General features: G+C 41.6%; 1 protein-coding gene across 1 annotated transcript in view; it reads right to left on the bottom strand.

Moving 5' to 3' along the window:
* The window catches only part of UTRN (utrophin), a 356589-nt gene that overhangs the window by 308191 nt on the left and 32759 nt on the right, over positions 1-15639 (bottom strand). The window contains exons 3-7 of the mRNA XM_086743718.1: positions 10839-10931; positions 9348-9425; positions 5778-5870; positions 4703-4875; positions 916-1031 (exon numbers count right to left, since the gene is read on the bottom strand). Coding sequence (XP_086599844.1) covers positions 916-1031; positions 4703-4875; positions 5778-5870; positions 9348-9425; positions 10839-10931 — 553 coding nt within the window. The remainder of the gene's footprint in view (positions 1-915; positions 1032-4702; positions 4876-5777; positions 5871-9347; positions 9426-10838; positions 10932-15639) is intronic.

Genomic DNA, 15639 nt, shown 5'->3' with positions numbered 1-15639 from the left:
CTAAGTTGAAAGCAGTATGAAGGAGAAAAAAATATTAAAAATAACTTTTCTACATTTAGAAGTGAATTCACATTAGAAGGCATGATCTTTTTGAAGAAACAGCCCAACCCTCAAGTTACTAAGGAATAAAAACTGTCTGGGGAGAATTCTTCTGGAGCATCTCCCAAGCAGAAAGGCAGTTCAGGGACAGTATCCTGCATAAACGAACACTTCCACTTAGGATCTATCCCCACTCCCAGCACTGGTGTCGTAGTACATTTTCTTACTTTTCATGTGGAAAAGAGTTTCACCAACTCAGGTTCGCTTATCTGTCAGTTTATGAGTGCTATCCATTCAGTTAACACTTCAGGGTTTTTTTAAGAAGGTGGCGATTGAGCCTATAAAGTTTGAGAGCTTGTCTTACAGAATGAATCTTTGGAGGCTCACTTCAAAGCACAGCGACAGCTCAGGATTTTAAAAAGGAGTCATAAAAGTTTCCTGGAAAGCATTCCTACAGGGTAAATACTCACAGCACTGGCAGCTACTGCTACTCAGTGTATACATAAAGAAGAAAGAATCACGAGCTCTTAAACTATCCCATTGTACAATAATGCTCTGCTTCATCTGAAAAGCACAGACTCTTGTGGTAGAACTTCTGCCTAAAGTAAAACAAAGCCTGGGTATTAACTTTACCTTCTGTATACTGTCTCTGAACGGTAAGTCAATGTGAACCTGAACATTCAAGAAGTCAAAGTGTATGCACGCACAGACATACCCTCACCCTACAAATTACATTCTTTTAAACACAAATTTAAGGGCTTGAAACAAAATATGACGGCACAAAACTGCTGGAATTTGTATTCATAGTAAATGTCAATAGAAGAAATTTCTTTCAAGAGAGCTCAAAAAGCTTCAAGTAAAATAACTGTATCCTACCTTCAGGATCCAACAGTTTCTCAATTCCCAAGTGGTTCTTGGCTGTGCTGAAAGCATGTTCCAGCCTCTCAACTGGGGACATCATTAGAACTTTATCCCAGCTGAAAAGCTCAGGTCTAAAAGTCAAGACAAAACAGGAAAGCAAGCAGTAAAATTTATCTGAGGAAAGAATTCCATTCCATGCAGAATATGAAGTTATGGATATAAAGGAAGCTATCTAAGTAATAAACATACGGATATATACGTACATATTTATACACAAAATACATGCACACATAAGTGCATATATACAAATGCATAAATACAAATGTGTGCTTTCTTTTTATTAGCGAGAATCTAGCAATCACAAATCAATTAACTGATTGCACATTCAAAGCAACATCCACATTCCATTCTATGTATTCTATATATTCTATATATACACTCATCGACTGCAACAGGAGATTAAAAACTACTAACAAGAAAATAAAATCTGTGTTTAAAATTTATTCCAGAACCAGGTTTCTTCAACTGTTTCTTCCACAGCATTACTATTACTACATGTTTTCTGCATCAGGTTTGGTGCGTAATCAAGAGTCATGCTGTTCCTGGAGAGCTTCATTCCAAACTTGTGATGTGGCTCAGTGACCACTCCAGACCACCACAGCTAGGAGCAGCAGCAGTCTCCACCCCTGCTCACTCACCCTGCCCCACGGCCTTTTTCCTCCATTAAAAAACAAAACAAAACAAAACAACCAACCAAACAAAGAAAACAACTACAAAAAACCACCCCAACACAAGTACTCATGAGAGTCACAATGCAAATCAGATCAAGTTGACTTATTTACAGTGCCAGCAGCCTTCATCTCACATTGGCGTTAACCAAACCAAACCTCGCATCTTTATCTGAGGAAAGAACTCCATTCTACGCAGAATACGAAGTTAGGGTAGCTACCTAAGTAATATAAACATACAGATACATATAATCATAGCTGTGCACCCAAAACACACCGGCAGGTTCCAGCAGGAAAGAGCAGAGCACGGAGCAGGAAGGGGGGGGGGTCAGCAAACGGGGTCCCCTCCTAGTGGTACCTACACCAACGAGGCACGACCAGCGCTGCAGCAGCACAGCCGCGAGACCACAGAGCCACTAAAATACTTTCCCTTCTCCTGTAATAGCAGCTTCTCATTAAAACACTGCTATTGATTCTGTGCTTTATAGAACTCGGGGAGGAAGAGATGGGCTTGCCTTTAATTCTTTTAATACTTCATTCAGTTGTAAATTGACCTGAGAGCATCCTTTTAACATCCGTGGAGTCATTACACTTTGTGAAACAGGCAGGCCATAAGCCAGCAGGGTCTGAGAAGCAAAAAGCCAGAGGAAGGTGGGGTGAGCACGGAACAGATATACGCGAAGACCCTGCTAGAAGCTAGTGGAATACAGTACCTCCATGCAAGAAGCATCAAGGACAACCACACAGATTTACATGAAGCTTTAACAGAGACTCTTACTTTGAAAAACACATTGCAGTGAGTATATTGCATATGCACCACCTGCATTCTGCCGTGGTAACAAAAATTTTAATAAAATGCAATCTAAGTATTTGCCTATGAGCAGGAAAATCGTAGCAAAGAGCAAAATTCAATTCAAAGAGGAACTAAACTGATATTAGGAAATGAAAGAGATCAGCACAGTAAAATGTTAAATGTCCTATTACCTCATATAATTAAGTACTGCAAGTGTTACAGAGTTACTAGATACCACAGCCAAAAGAGCACTCGTAACAATTGTTGATAAATACATAAAGAGATGAGCAAGCTACTAAACCCCTTAATGGGATCCACAAAAATTCTCCTATATTAAGTGTCATATTAAGCTAAATTAAAAAAAAGCAATATCGGAAATGCCCCTTAGGCAGGGAAGCATTACTTTCTGGGTAAGCCAAACATCTTTGTTGTCCTACCACTTCTGCAACATGCTCAAATTCCCTTGTTCCTTGCAAGCCCCTTTTGAAGTTTCTCTTTCAAAGTCGACCTAAATTCAAACCCAGCTCAAGATTTTTTGGAAGTGTGGGGAAAACGGTGCTTCCCTGGCTAAAGGATTGGTGCTCAGAGACAGCAAAACTGAATTCTGAGGCGCTGGCAGCTGTCAGGGTCCCAGGAAGAGGGAATAAAAGGCTCAGAGATCAGCAGAGCTGGGTAACTGAAAAATTTTAGGAAACCAGAGGAAAGCACAGTTACTTTGCTAAAGTTTTCAGCAGTGGCTTTTGCTCCTTAACAGTGCTCTGAAAAAGGCAACACTCACAGACTTCAGATCCCACAAAGCTTAAGCACAGAGTCACAAAGAGTAAGGACAACAGACAGTCTGAAGACAATTTTGCTACCTCTCTCCTGCTTCCCTCAGGTCACCTAGGTCTCACTTGTATCTAAAGCTGGCACCCTCTCCATCACAAAGCTTCACATGTCCAGCAGCAGAGCTACACCACTACAGGCAATCATGTTGATATGAAAACCACCACCTCACACCATCCAGAGAAGGGACTCTGTAATACTTCTGATAAATTCCAGAGAGACCTTTGCTAGTATTGCTCTGCCTTTGCAGAGCAGTCCTTCCAAACTTTCAGGAGCCCTCAGCGTGGTGCAGACACTCCCCATACACCCGTGCAGGCTGAATACAGGCTGGCTCTGGTCTTCACAGCACACAGGCTCACTGGCTTCAGGACAGGTCTGCCCTGATGCTCCTGTGACAGCCTTTTATTTCAGTCAGCACAGGCCAAATGTACACTTAAGAGCAGAGAACAGCAGGCTCAAAGTGAACATACGCTTTTGTGAACACTTTGTATCTGCTGGGTATAAATATTCTGGGTGTTTGTAAAGCATTTGCTATGCCAGATACCTGATGGCCAGGACGTCTGGTTAAATTCTAGAAATTACCATACCATTACCATGTTAAAACAGTTATTTATGGCTCAGAACAGTCAGCCTTTGCAAAGCAATGAGCTGACTTCATTTAAGGTATGCTGGATTAGAATAGATTGCCCAGAAGTAGATCTCAAAGAAAATTTTTTTAAAAAGATAGTAAAACAATTGTATGCAAGTTTCATAGGAGTCTGTAACGATGATTTCTTTAAACTACCGAAGAGTTCTCCAAAAATCAGAAAGAACACAAAAGATCTGTGCAAAGAAGCTTTAACACCATTCCTTACAAAGTATAATGAACAAACTAATGAATACTCTACAGATACCTGAAGCATTCTATTGCCCTTTGAGTCTTCTGCTCAACAGTTCTCCTGAAAGAACTGCATAAATTGTCTTTCAAGCAAGATACATTCAAAAACTGAGAAAAGCTACAGAGTCTGTCCTTATTCCTTCACTTTGAAGGTTTTGCATCTTCCTACTAAAATGATATGGCAAACTCCAACTGAAGAAATGTTTCCCTCTGCAGAGCAGGGAGGGCAGGAGGAAAGAAGGACAGGGGAAGGAAGTGGTCAACCCCTCCCTGCAGAGACCTGTTCAGCATATTGGCTGTGTAACGCATACTAAGTGGGATGTAAATCCACTGCAATTAGAAAGTGTGCATGCATATGCAGGAACTGAGAGCATTACACCGCTGCCTTGGCTCCATCCTTTACAAGGCTCTGGCAGTATCTCTCCGCTGTTATTGCCACCACAACAAAAAACAAAAAAAAAAAACAAACAATGAATCACCAAAACAAGCCAGCAGCTGTCAAATGCTCAAGCTTGAAGACATGAGAGGAAAAAAAGCTGCTTACTTCACTCGGTCTAAGATAAGCTATTTGCTACTTACTTGTGTCTGTGGATGACAGCATTAAAGGCGAGTCCGTCAGCCCAGCTTGTGGTGAAGTTCAGAACATTGACCTGACTGTAAGGTCTCGTGGACTGCCGAACCCAGCTCAGCAGGATCTTCTCACTGTTGGTCTGCTGCAAATCTGACATGATGTTCTTCATGACATCCTTCACCTGTAAGACAGCAGCAACTACACCTTACGGACATGTTCTCCACTTTTCATACTTACTAAACCTTTCAATCAAGCTATTTCACAAATCATTAAAGGGTCTTTCATGAAAAGCTATGAATCAAACTAACTCCTCACATGAAATTCAGGAATAAGAGTCGTTAGGCCATCTTTGCACTCTGCTGATTAGAAGAATCAGTAATGCATCACGTAAGAATGACATGTTACTCTTTTCTTATGATCCTCCTCCTGTCCTTTGTGCTGCCTTTACTAATTGTGGGGTATAATACTGGTGCTGCAGTTCCACCAGTAAGCAAACCCCAAAATCACAGCTTGCACAGGTTTTCCACAAGAAGAGGATACCTGCTCAGCCAACAAAATTAGTTTGTTGTTTGGATACCATGCATAAGCGTATGCCAAAGTCCCACTAAGTTAATTCATTGATCCTCCCAGGCACCTGGATAAACCAAGAGCAATTCAATCTATGAGACTGTGAAACAAAACCACAGAGCAGCATATAAGATGCAAGCCCAATACAGCTACCTAAAAAAAAAAAAAAAAAAAACCCACACCAAAAAAAACCCCAAACCATCTGCTAGTAGAAGTGCATATAAGCCTTGAGGAAGGAATATAAATACAATGCTTCAGCCTGACAAGCCTCTGCAATTAACACCAGCAGGAACGAAACTGAAAGACCGAGTACAACTGGCTACATACGAGAACACATCTCACAGGAGGCAGCCAATAGACAGAGATCAGAAACCAAACACTGGCCTGCCTTTATTTACCAGCTCAAAATAGAAGCAATATTTTCCGCCACCAAAACCTCAGGAAGGTTTGTGAGAATCCCAGTAGACCGATGCATGCAGTTCCTGGAAAGGAAGAGATCTCACAACAGCCTCTCACCTGCCAGTGCAAGATAATGCTCCACAGCAGCCCCAGCGTCAGCTTGTGATTGCCATCAACGATGTCGGTTCCTCCAATATTCACCAGCTCCACCTGCAGCAGTTGGATCAACTCAATATTAAACACTTATCACAGCTTCAAGTTGCAAGCCCACCCCATATTCCTGGCTGTCCAGCCATGTATTATCAAGTGCTCTGAAATAAAAAGTAGTTAGAAAGAGAGAAGTGGAGATGACAGGGTACTGTCTATCTGCATTTGTCACAACAGCTCCAACACAATAAAAGATGGCACCAAAGAAGATGCTTCACTTGGACAGTTTTATCCTCTCCTCTAATATACAGACATACCAACAGACAAAACTGACCAACAGAAATGCAAACACGAAGGAGCCAATATTTTAAAGAAGGAAGTTAAACAGTCCTGTTCCTAAACACACTCAGAGATATGACAGAGCCATGAAAACTCTGTAATTAAGAACAGGTTTGTCCTCTGCATGAACCAGCATCCAAATGGCACAAGTTTTTACAAGGAGACAAAAAGCTCAAGGGAAAAATAAAAGTTTCAAGTTTCCTATATGCATAGGACCCCACATAAGGTCACCACTCTAACTGACATCATTAAAAAGATAAAACCACAGAGACAAGGAGATTACTTTAGTAAGTGAGAAGGCAAGAGAGGCTACCCGCTCGTGCGTCAAGTATTCAGCCCTCAGAAGCAGCAAATCTTCGAGCGCTCCACCAGATACTCACTTGATGCTACTTCAGAGTCTGACCCGAATTGGGGCATCAAGTCTCCATTCAGGCAACGCAGAGAAAGCAGCACTAACTCTGAACCACTTTTTGGAGAGAACCAACAGTAGCACACTGCATTAGTCACCACCACACCTGTGGGAATTGGGCTAGGAGCAGCTGCCTACGGCAGATGAGATAAATACACCCCTGGGTGTACCTACACGTACAGCAGATGCTGCAATGCACTCCCACACAAGGCAGATGGTGGGGCTTCATTCTTGTAAATAACCTGAGCCAGGAGCATCCTCCAGCCCCAGGGGCAAGCGGCACAATACATTTCACCTCGGCGGTGAAGCTTCTTTCTGCCTTTCTCACCTCTGCTCCAAAACAAAGTAGCGTTATCCACAGTGCCTACCAGAAGCACCTCCCAGCTTACGCTAACCCCAACGACTATCTGAGCATTGTTTGGGATGAGAACTGGTCATAGAGACAGAACCTGCACCCAGGAGTTGGCTAGCAATTGAACAATATGGACAACCACAGGACAGTAACCGAGGCCATGCTCTGGCTCTCAGTGAACGTGTCCTAGAATGACAAAATAAACAAGAACAAAGTTTTATTTTGTTTTAGAGGATATTGCTGATACATAAGAATAAAATGTTATTCCATGAATATTTTTCCTTTTATCACACAATCAGAAACAGCTCCAACTCTGCAAAATGTACTTGTAACCTCACTGCTTCCAGATATCATCTTGACAATTTTCAGTTCCCCATAGCTCTCTTGGTTAGGAGAATCAAATCAAAACCACGTTGAGAGATCAACACAGAACCACAAATTATACTTCAAAGTACTAAGGAAGCTTGTGGATTTGTAGATTGTCCTCTCCCAATTTTTACAGCAGCTGGAACAGAATCTTACTCCAATACTTTTTGCAAATATTGGGCATATACTGTAAGATAACTGTGAATTAAATAGGCAAAAACAAGCCAAAAGAATGACCAGCGTGGATCATCAAACAGTGCACTGGAAAGCACTCTAGAACACAAGGAGTAGAAAGCAAGACTAAAGGTCAGGGGTACAAAAACAAAACTATTACATTGCAAGAGCTTTTTTCTCCTGTAATAGAAGAGAAACACTCCTGAGAATGGCTATTAAAAAAAAAAAACCACTTCACGTTTTTAATTGCACCTCAGTAACAACACCACCACCACCACATTCCTCTTGCTATCTACACCACACATCAAAGGAAATACTCCACATGCCCATTTTTGTATTTTAATGATTCTGAACTAAACCAGTGCTCTGCAGAATGCACACAGGAATCCACTAGGATGGTGAGTGGGCTACTGAGACTGAAGCGAAGATAATCCATAAAAGAAAGCTGACAGTAGTCGGTACTACTGACCATAGACTGATACTGGCTATATGGTATATGGAATGATTTCCAGTGGATTATTTTTTATTATTATTTTTAAAAACTTGATCTACAAGTCAGAAAAGTTGAAATTTATTACATAGAATAATTCTGCTCACCTCTGATGAGGTTCAGTTGAACATCTACACCTCAGGCTCGTCTGATCTTTGCAACATATATTTAGATACTTCTATAAATTATTTTACAAGTTACGAATATTGTATAGCTCACAGATTTTCAGGCAACAGAACACAACTGCTTCTCAGTGGATGCTTTTTCCCTTCATCTTAACACACACATACACTTTCTAAGGAAGGTCAGCAGTAGGTATAGATCATGTACACAACCTTAACAACCTTCAGCTAACTAACACCATCTGTTCACTTCTAGAAACCTAGATCTTGCCAGCTTAAGGAAGAACTAATTAATTCTTGTCATTCAATATTATTTCATTTATTATCTTCATAAAATAAATCAATTTCAAGCTGTAAAGACTCATTACTTATCCTTAGGAAAAAAAAAAATTGATAAATATTTACAGTACCTCAAAGAAGAAAAAAAAAAACAAACACCTCACCAGTAACTTTGTCTGCTTCCTAGAAATATGACACTAGTCCACCAACAGAGGGGAAACTGCAGTATTATACAGCATGTTCGTATCACTCTTCAATCACAAGTTTACATGTTTACATGTTTAAATATGTCAGTGCCTTTTTACATTAGATGCATTTTATTGCCAGAATGCTCTTATTAAGTTATTTTAGTGCCCTGACATTCACAAATAGAAATTCTAACTATAGAGAGTACACTTATCAGAAATTGTTCTTCAGGGGAAAACAGTCATTTTACTACACCACTACTGGCTTCCAGTCCACAACAGTACAAAAATCAAAATAAAACAAGCAATTATTCTCATTTTTTCTTAAGAAGGACTGGGGTTTGTTTGTTTGTTCTTCTGAGAAGTTACCAAAGCTCCAAATTAGGAACGCTCAGTGCAGATCTGACACAGAGCTGACAGATGTCAACAGAAAGATCCTCCTGGATTTTGAGACATGAAAAACACAGAGAGACATAAAACCCATCATACCCTTACAGATTTTTGCACAAGTTACGCATCTTCACTGGAAATTAGCTCTTTGTCCTGCCAGGTTCATGAGCTATGCCTAGCAGAGTTTGAGAGCTGAATACTTCTCAACAAAACACTGTTTAGTTAATAGCAGTATTAAGTCAGCATTTTAAGATTTCACAAAACTGCCAGACGCTGAAATTCTACATCAGCTAAGGAAAACTGAGAACAGTTTAGCCATCTTGCTGAATGCTTATTTCAGGTACCAAAACCCCCTTTATTCTCTACATTTTGAACTCATTTACACACAGGAATTAATTACAGTCTATCAAAAGGTTGTGGAAAAACATGCTTACATTGTTCTGATGCAGGACTTGCAGTACTCTGTTGACATTATTTAAGGCATGTACTCGTGTGGAACCTCGTTCTTTAGGCTGAAAATAAAAAGTTACAGTCTGTTCACATCAGAATTAACTTGACAGACTAAACAAAATAAATGATAGAGCAAACAACAGGAAATTTGTCTTAATTTTCCCCATATTTATTTTTTAAATAGGAAAAAAAACCCCCACAAATAAGACATCCACAACAATTTCAAAATGAAAACTGGCCAGAAAAATATTCCTCAATTCAAGGCATAGGACAAGCCTTAGATTCAAAATATGTTTCAGTTCATCTTCAGCAAGTCCAGAATTTTTATTCCCAGCATCTGCAAAATTATTAACTGGCAATACAACAACAAAGTGGGAGTTCCCGGGGAAAATCTGAGCATTTTGAACATTTGCCAGAGTAGTTGAAATTTTTTGGCTCCCAAGAGGGAACAAGCAGCAATTTGTTTTTCTGGCACTGAATGCCTGCTAAATCTTTGCATAGTGGGAAGAAGTTATGCTTCCTGACTTTCCTTTCCTTTTAATATCAGGAGGGAAAAAAACACTGCAACTCCTGACAATACCTGCCACTCCATTTGCTTTTAGTCATTGCAATTTAACTCCTGTGGCAGAACATGATCGTACTGCAAGAGCATCGAGTTGAGCTTGGAACATGGTAATCAACAAAATTAGAAACAAAATTACCTCTATTGTGTTCAGACAAATCAGACCACAAATTATTAGAGGTACTAGTGAAATATATCTGTTTAAAAAACAAGGCAGGCTTGCAAGGGGAACTCACAAAAGGCTGAAGATTCTCTACAAGGTCAAACAAATTTGAAATTTATTATAAACAGTGAAATCAAGAATTTAATCCCACGGGATGGCACAGGTTTCACCATGCCCCATCTGTTTCTGAAGAGGCTTCAATGTTAGCAGAGGAAGAGTTTTCAGCCCCACGCACCCAAACAAGAATTGAATAGATTTTGGCCCTCTTCTATCTGTAGATCACAAAGGATTTTTCAATGGAGATGTAGATTTTGGTATTGCCTACTAGTTGTTATGATTCGTTCTTTCTTTTCTGTTTTTTTAAAGGATCTTTCATGAGCTTATTAGGAAAAGTTCACAGGTATCTAGCTAAAGGCTGCTCTTCCAGATCATCCAGAAGCAGGCTTTTAAAAGATCTCTATTAAAAACATACACTATGTGAATAATACCACTGGTTTTACATGTTTTGCTAAACAGCATATTAACCCTCAAGAAAGGGTTAGATACCTAACTTCAGCCTGACCCTGTATCCCATGAGTGTAGTTCATGGGAATTTCACGAGAACTGTAGAGAGCAAGTACATATTACATGCAAAATAGGTTTTAAAATAAATTAAAATCAAAAATCACATGCCACTCTTTGGGTTTTGTGTGTTTTGTTTATTTGGGTTTTTTTTTAATAATGTGAATGACTCATACACATTTCTCTTACCAGAGGTTTCCCTGTCAGACCTTCCAAAAGGTCCAAAAGTTTCCTTCCATCTTTCAGATCTGTGAACATGTCCTTAACCAGGGGCTTCCCACTCTGCAGGTAAAAATAAATAAATAAATAAACAAACAAACAAATAAATTACGAACGAAAAGTGGTAATAAAAATAGTGTTTAAGTAAATCCTCCCTGGAAAAGGCACTTTTTCCTTTTCATCTTTCAGTTGATTCTTATTTAGTACTAAACACAGCAATGGGAGCCAGAACACTGTGACAGTGATCAGCAAGGCATCCTTCCCTTCTTCAGCATTTTTTTTTTCTCCATCTCTATGTCTCTGCATCAGCAGCCTGGTCCAGAGAAACAGAATAAGCACATCCTGGCTCACGTTGGGGTAGATATCTTAACACACAAAGATGCAAAAGAACAGAACTTGGCAAGTTTGAGGAGTCATTTGAGGAAGAATGCTTTGATCTGGCTGCATCTAAAGGAGGAAGAAACTGGGGCTTTTCAGGAAGAAACTATTGGGACATACTCTCTTAGATTTAAACAAAAGGCAAAAAAGGACTTGGAATTGAGCCCTGTGTAAGGACCTGCCGCTCTTCTACACAGACTAGTAGATCAAAAGGTGTAATATATTTGAAACAAATTAATAATTTTCTCTACCCTGGAAAAAGAAGCAAAATGTGAAACTAGGCGCTACTTTAAATCACACATTTCTAACATTCATTTTCTTGGGGGGTTTAGGGACCCTATACAAGAATGGTGGTACACGTAGCAGAACGATGTTATGACATTAACCTTTTCCACGCTTCCTTTTAATCTTATTGCTTTTCAGACCCTAAGAAAATTAATGTGGGAAAGTGTTACAGGGCCGAAGTGTTACAGAAGACCCAGGCAGCCAGTAACTAAGTGCATTTGCTTTGTAATACTCATCTGTTGGCTGCCAGAAGATCAATTAAGCTACTGCTTTCGGTGTCCCTTTGAAGTGCCAATTTTAGAAGAAAAATATTTTTTTAAAAGTACCTAAAACTCCAGTATTGCCTTTTTCTAACACCTTGGCTTTATAACATTGCTCTTTAGAAAGAAGGCTGTCAAAGCCCGTCTTCCATGACGTGCATTAGCTGACACAGATCTCCTCTACCTTCACTTACCTCCTCCTGCTCTGACAGCTGCTAGTCATTGCCAAATGCTAGGTAACAAATCAGAAAAAGAGAGCTGAACTCAACACTGAACCCCGTTTTCTGGCAAATATCTGTCCTTCCCCAAAATTCATAATGTTTTTTCTTAACTGTCCACTTTAATTAGGTTTGATACGAATAAAAGTATTCACAAGAAATTAGAGTTGAATAGCTGCCGAGCCATATTTTAAATCTCCTGTATAGAAACATACCCAAATGTAACTCATAGTGTATCATCCAGCTAAACTAACAGCAGTGAGAGTGATGATAAAACTAAGGTCACTTCTTCAAACACAGATGCTAGCCCCAGTGTCTGATACCAAATTAGTCTGGCAAATAATTTTTCCTGACAAATTTATTCTCCAATTACTTACACAAGTCGTGCTCAAAAATGTGTACATACACATGTTGACACATACTTAGGTAAAGGGTGCGGAAAGCTGTCAGACCAATCCCAAACAGGATTAACTCATTAAATATCAGCATTTGATAACATTCTGCCATTATGTACTGCCACTTCCCGAGCTCAGCTGTACCCTTTCCAGCACAGTGCGGGACAAGGCTTTCCTCCCAGAGCATGCACTTTCCACACATCATTCAGATGCGTCGCTGCTGCGTAACAACTGAACCAAACCGTTAAAGCGTGCTGGAGCAGGAGAACAGCAAAACCTAAGAGCAAATGCAAGGGAGCCTCTTGTACGGCTTATGGTGTATAATGGGAGGAGACGATCCACACTGCAATTACCCCAGATGCCATCAAAATTTGGTTTGCATCACCACATGGAAGATACTAAAAGTAGGTTGGTAAGGGCCTGAGGAAATTGTTCATATGTCCAGGAAAGCAGACAGGAGGAGCTAACAGAGCTCTCACTGGATGCAGTATGACTCAAATGCTCACTGTGAAAGCAAATACTTGTTAGCTGTCAAAGTGTGGGGTCTCACCAGGGCAGAGTAGAGGGGCAGAATTGCCTCCCTTGACCTGCTGGCCACACTTCCTCGGATGCAGCCCAGGATGCAGTTGGCTTTCTGGGCTGCAAGCACACATTCATGGCTCATGTTGAGCTTCTTGTCCACTAGCACAGCCAAGTCCTTCTCCTCAGGGCTACTCTCAATGCATTCATCCCCCAGTCTGTACTGGTATTGGGGATCGCTCTGACCCAAGTGCAGGACCTTGTACTTGGCCTTGCTGAACTTCATGAGGTTCACATGGGCCCACTCCTCAAGCTTGTCAAGGTCCTTCTGGATGGCATCCCTTCCCTCTTGTGAATCATAAAGCACTGCCCAGCACGGTGTCATATGCAAACTTGCTGAGGGCACACTTGAACCCACTGCACATCATTGATGAAGATATTGAACACTACAGGTCACAATATGGACCCCTGAGAGACACCACTTGTTACTGATCTTCATTTGGACATTGAGCAGTTGACTGCAACTCTTTGGATGTAGCCATGACACCAATTCCTTTTCCTTCTGACAGTTCATTCATCAAACCTGTATCTCTCCAATTTAGTGACAAGGACCTCGTGGTAGACAGTGTCAAAGGCCTTACAGAAGTAAGGCCTTTATAATTGTATAATTAATTATAATTATATAATTAAAACAATGCACACATGTATAACAGACTGATAACACCAGAACTGAGAATGCTATAGCTATATATCCTCAATAAAACTTCTGGACCTAAGTCAACAAATTAAAAAAAAAAAAAAAAAAAAGAAAAAGAAAAAGAAAAAGAAAAAGGATTTGCTCAAAAGCAGAAAGACGCCTTGTTTCATGCAGTGCAACAAGGGCATTAAGAGCATACAGCCTTCTTTCTTCGTTTCCCATCCCCTCACTCCACATGCATGAAAACAAGCTGAATGACTTCCTGCTTTCAGTCATTCATTTTGGCAGGTCATGGTACATTCCAGCCCTACACAACATGCCCCGCTGTGATGGTGGAAGTAATTCAGATGCACTTTCTCAGGAGAAGAGTTTTTCCATTTCACTGGCCATCAGAGCCCCACATCTTGCTGTCAGTTTAAAGAGTCAGCAGAAGAGTATTAAATTATTTCTGCAATCTAAGCTACACCTTCCTGGTTTATTAAAGTATCCACTATCCACAAAACAGAGACACAGCAACACGCCAAGCCTCTGTATTTAGTGAAGCCTAGCAAAACACTCTCTATGGGAAGGAAGTCAGTTCACAAAAAGCACTTCTACAAGCACAAGGTGACTGAAGTTGGCTAAGAAAGGGCTACAGCACCCACCCCACCAAACCCATCACCACCCTCCACTGCAGCAAACCTGCTCCACCTGCTTCCCACACACCCACCTGAGGGACATGCAGGTACTGGTGGCAGCAACCACCCAGGCAGCCCCAGCTGTCCCATCAGGGCACAGAGCCAGCCCACAGCACTGCTGTCGCAATGGGAGCGGAGACCTCACATGCATTGCGCTCTCTTCTGCTCGCACTGTCCCCTCCCACCCATGTGTTTTCCTCACACCTGGACACACATTTCCACCCAGGATCTGCTATCTGAGCCACGGGGTCTGCAGTCAGGAACCATCACCGCTCCATCCTCCAGTGCACAGCGCAGCTGGATGCCACCCAGCTTTCCTGGGACGCAGTGAGATAGCAACCTGCTGTGCTTCAGGAAGTCTTTTACCTTCCTTTTCCAGACAAAACAGCTGTGTATCCCAGCTTCTGACAGCTGTATGACTCAAAGTTGATTAAGCTTAGAAAGGAGCTGGAAAATAATTTTATAAAATGTCAGCCCAACGGATGGTCCCATACATCCCTTTCCCAAGAGAAGACAAGGAAAAGTTCTAGGGCAATGCTGGCAGAACGGTTACGCATGTCCTCCTGCACCAGGCCCAGGCCAGCCCAGAGCCAGGCCAGGCTGCTGCCATCACCACCGTGTCCTTGTGAGAAAACACATGTAGAGCCCCATCTCTTCACACGTCGACCCACCCCTGAGGCTACTGGGGGAGGCTGCTGTAGCAGCACAGAGGCAATCTGGGAACAATCTGGGAACCGCAATGCACAATCACTAAGGCGGGACCGGTGCTTCTAGTCAGGGAGCCTAATCCAAACCAAGTTCCAGTGGAGCCAGGAACACTCTGAGCCCTGGCTCTGACCCACCACCCCAGCTCCCACCATGGACTCGAGCTGCCCCATGGAGACAGCACTGCCCCCAGCCACACTGGGGTGGGGCAGAAGTCCTCTCCCACCCTACAGGGTAAGGCATGGGGCTCTGCAGATTGAGTCCCTCACCATTCCTGCCCACACCCATACTGCTCACTCCTAGCCTCCAGAAAGCCATCTGGCCTTCTGAAAAAAAAAAGTCTGCACCCACAGATATACACACACACAAAAATACACATATCTACTGTATATAAAGCATATGTATCTGTCTTTTTCAGAACTGGCAATATTTTACTCACTTTCTACATACTTAAAGACTACGCAAGTACGGAGCAGTTCAGCCTCCACCAGCACCCCGTAAGGAGAAACAGTCCATCACTGGGCATAATGGATCAAGCAATGTAAGTGTTTGCCGTGTAAGAGTGACAGGGACAAACCATACCGAGCCCTTCAGCAAGGGCAAATTGCTACTCATGGTTGTGTTGGTGAGTGCTCAA

Source organism: Chlamydotis macqueenii, chromosome 3, assembly GCF_036417535.1.
Source record: "Chlamydotis macqueenii isolate bChlMac1 chromosome 3, bChlMac1.mat, whole genome shotgun sequence".
NCBI lineage: Eukaryota > Metazoa > Chordata > Aves > Otidiformes > Otididae > Chlamydotis > Chlamydotis macqueenii.
This window is presented reverse-complemented; position numbering and strand designations above follow the sequence as displayed.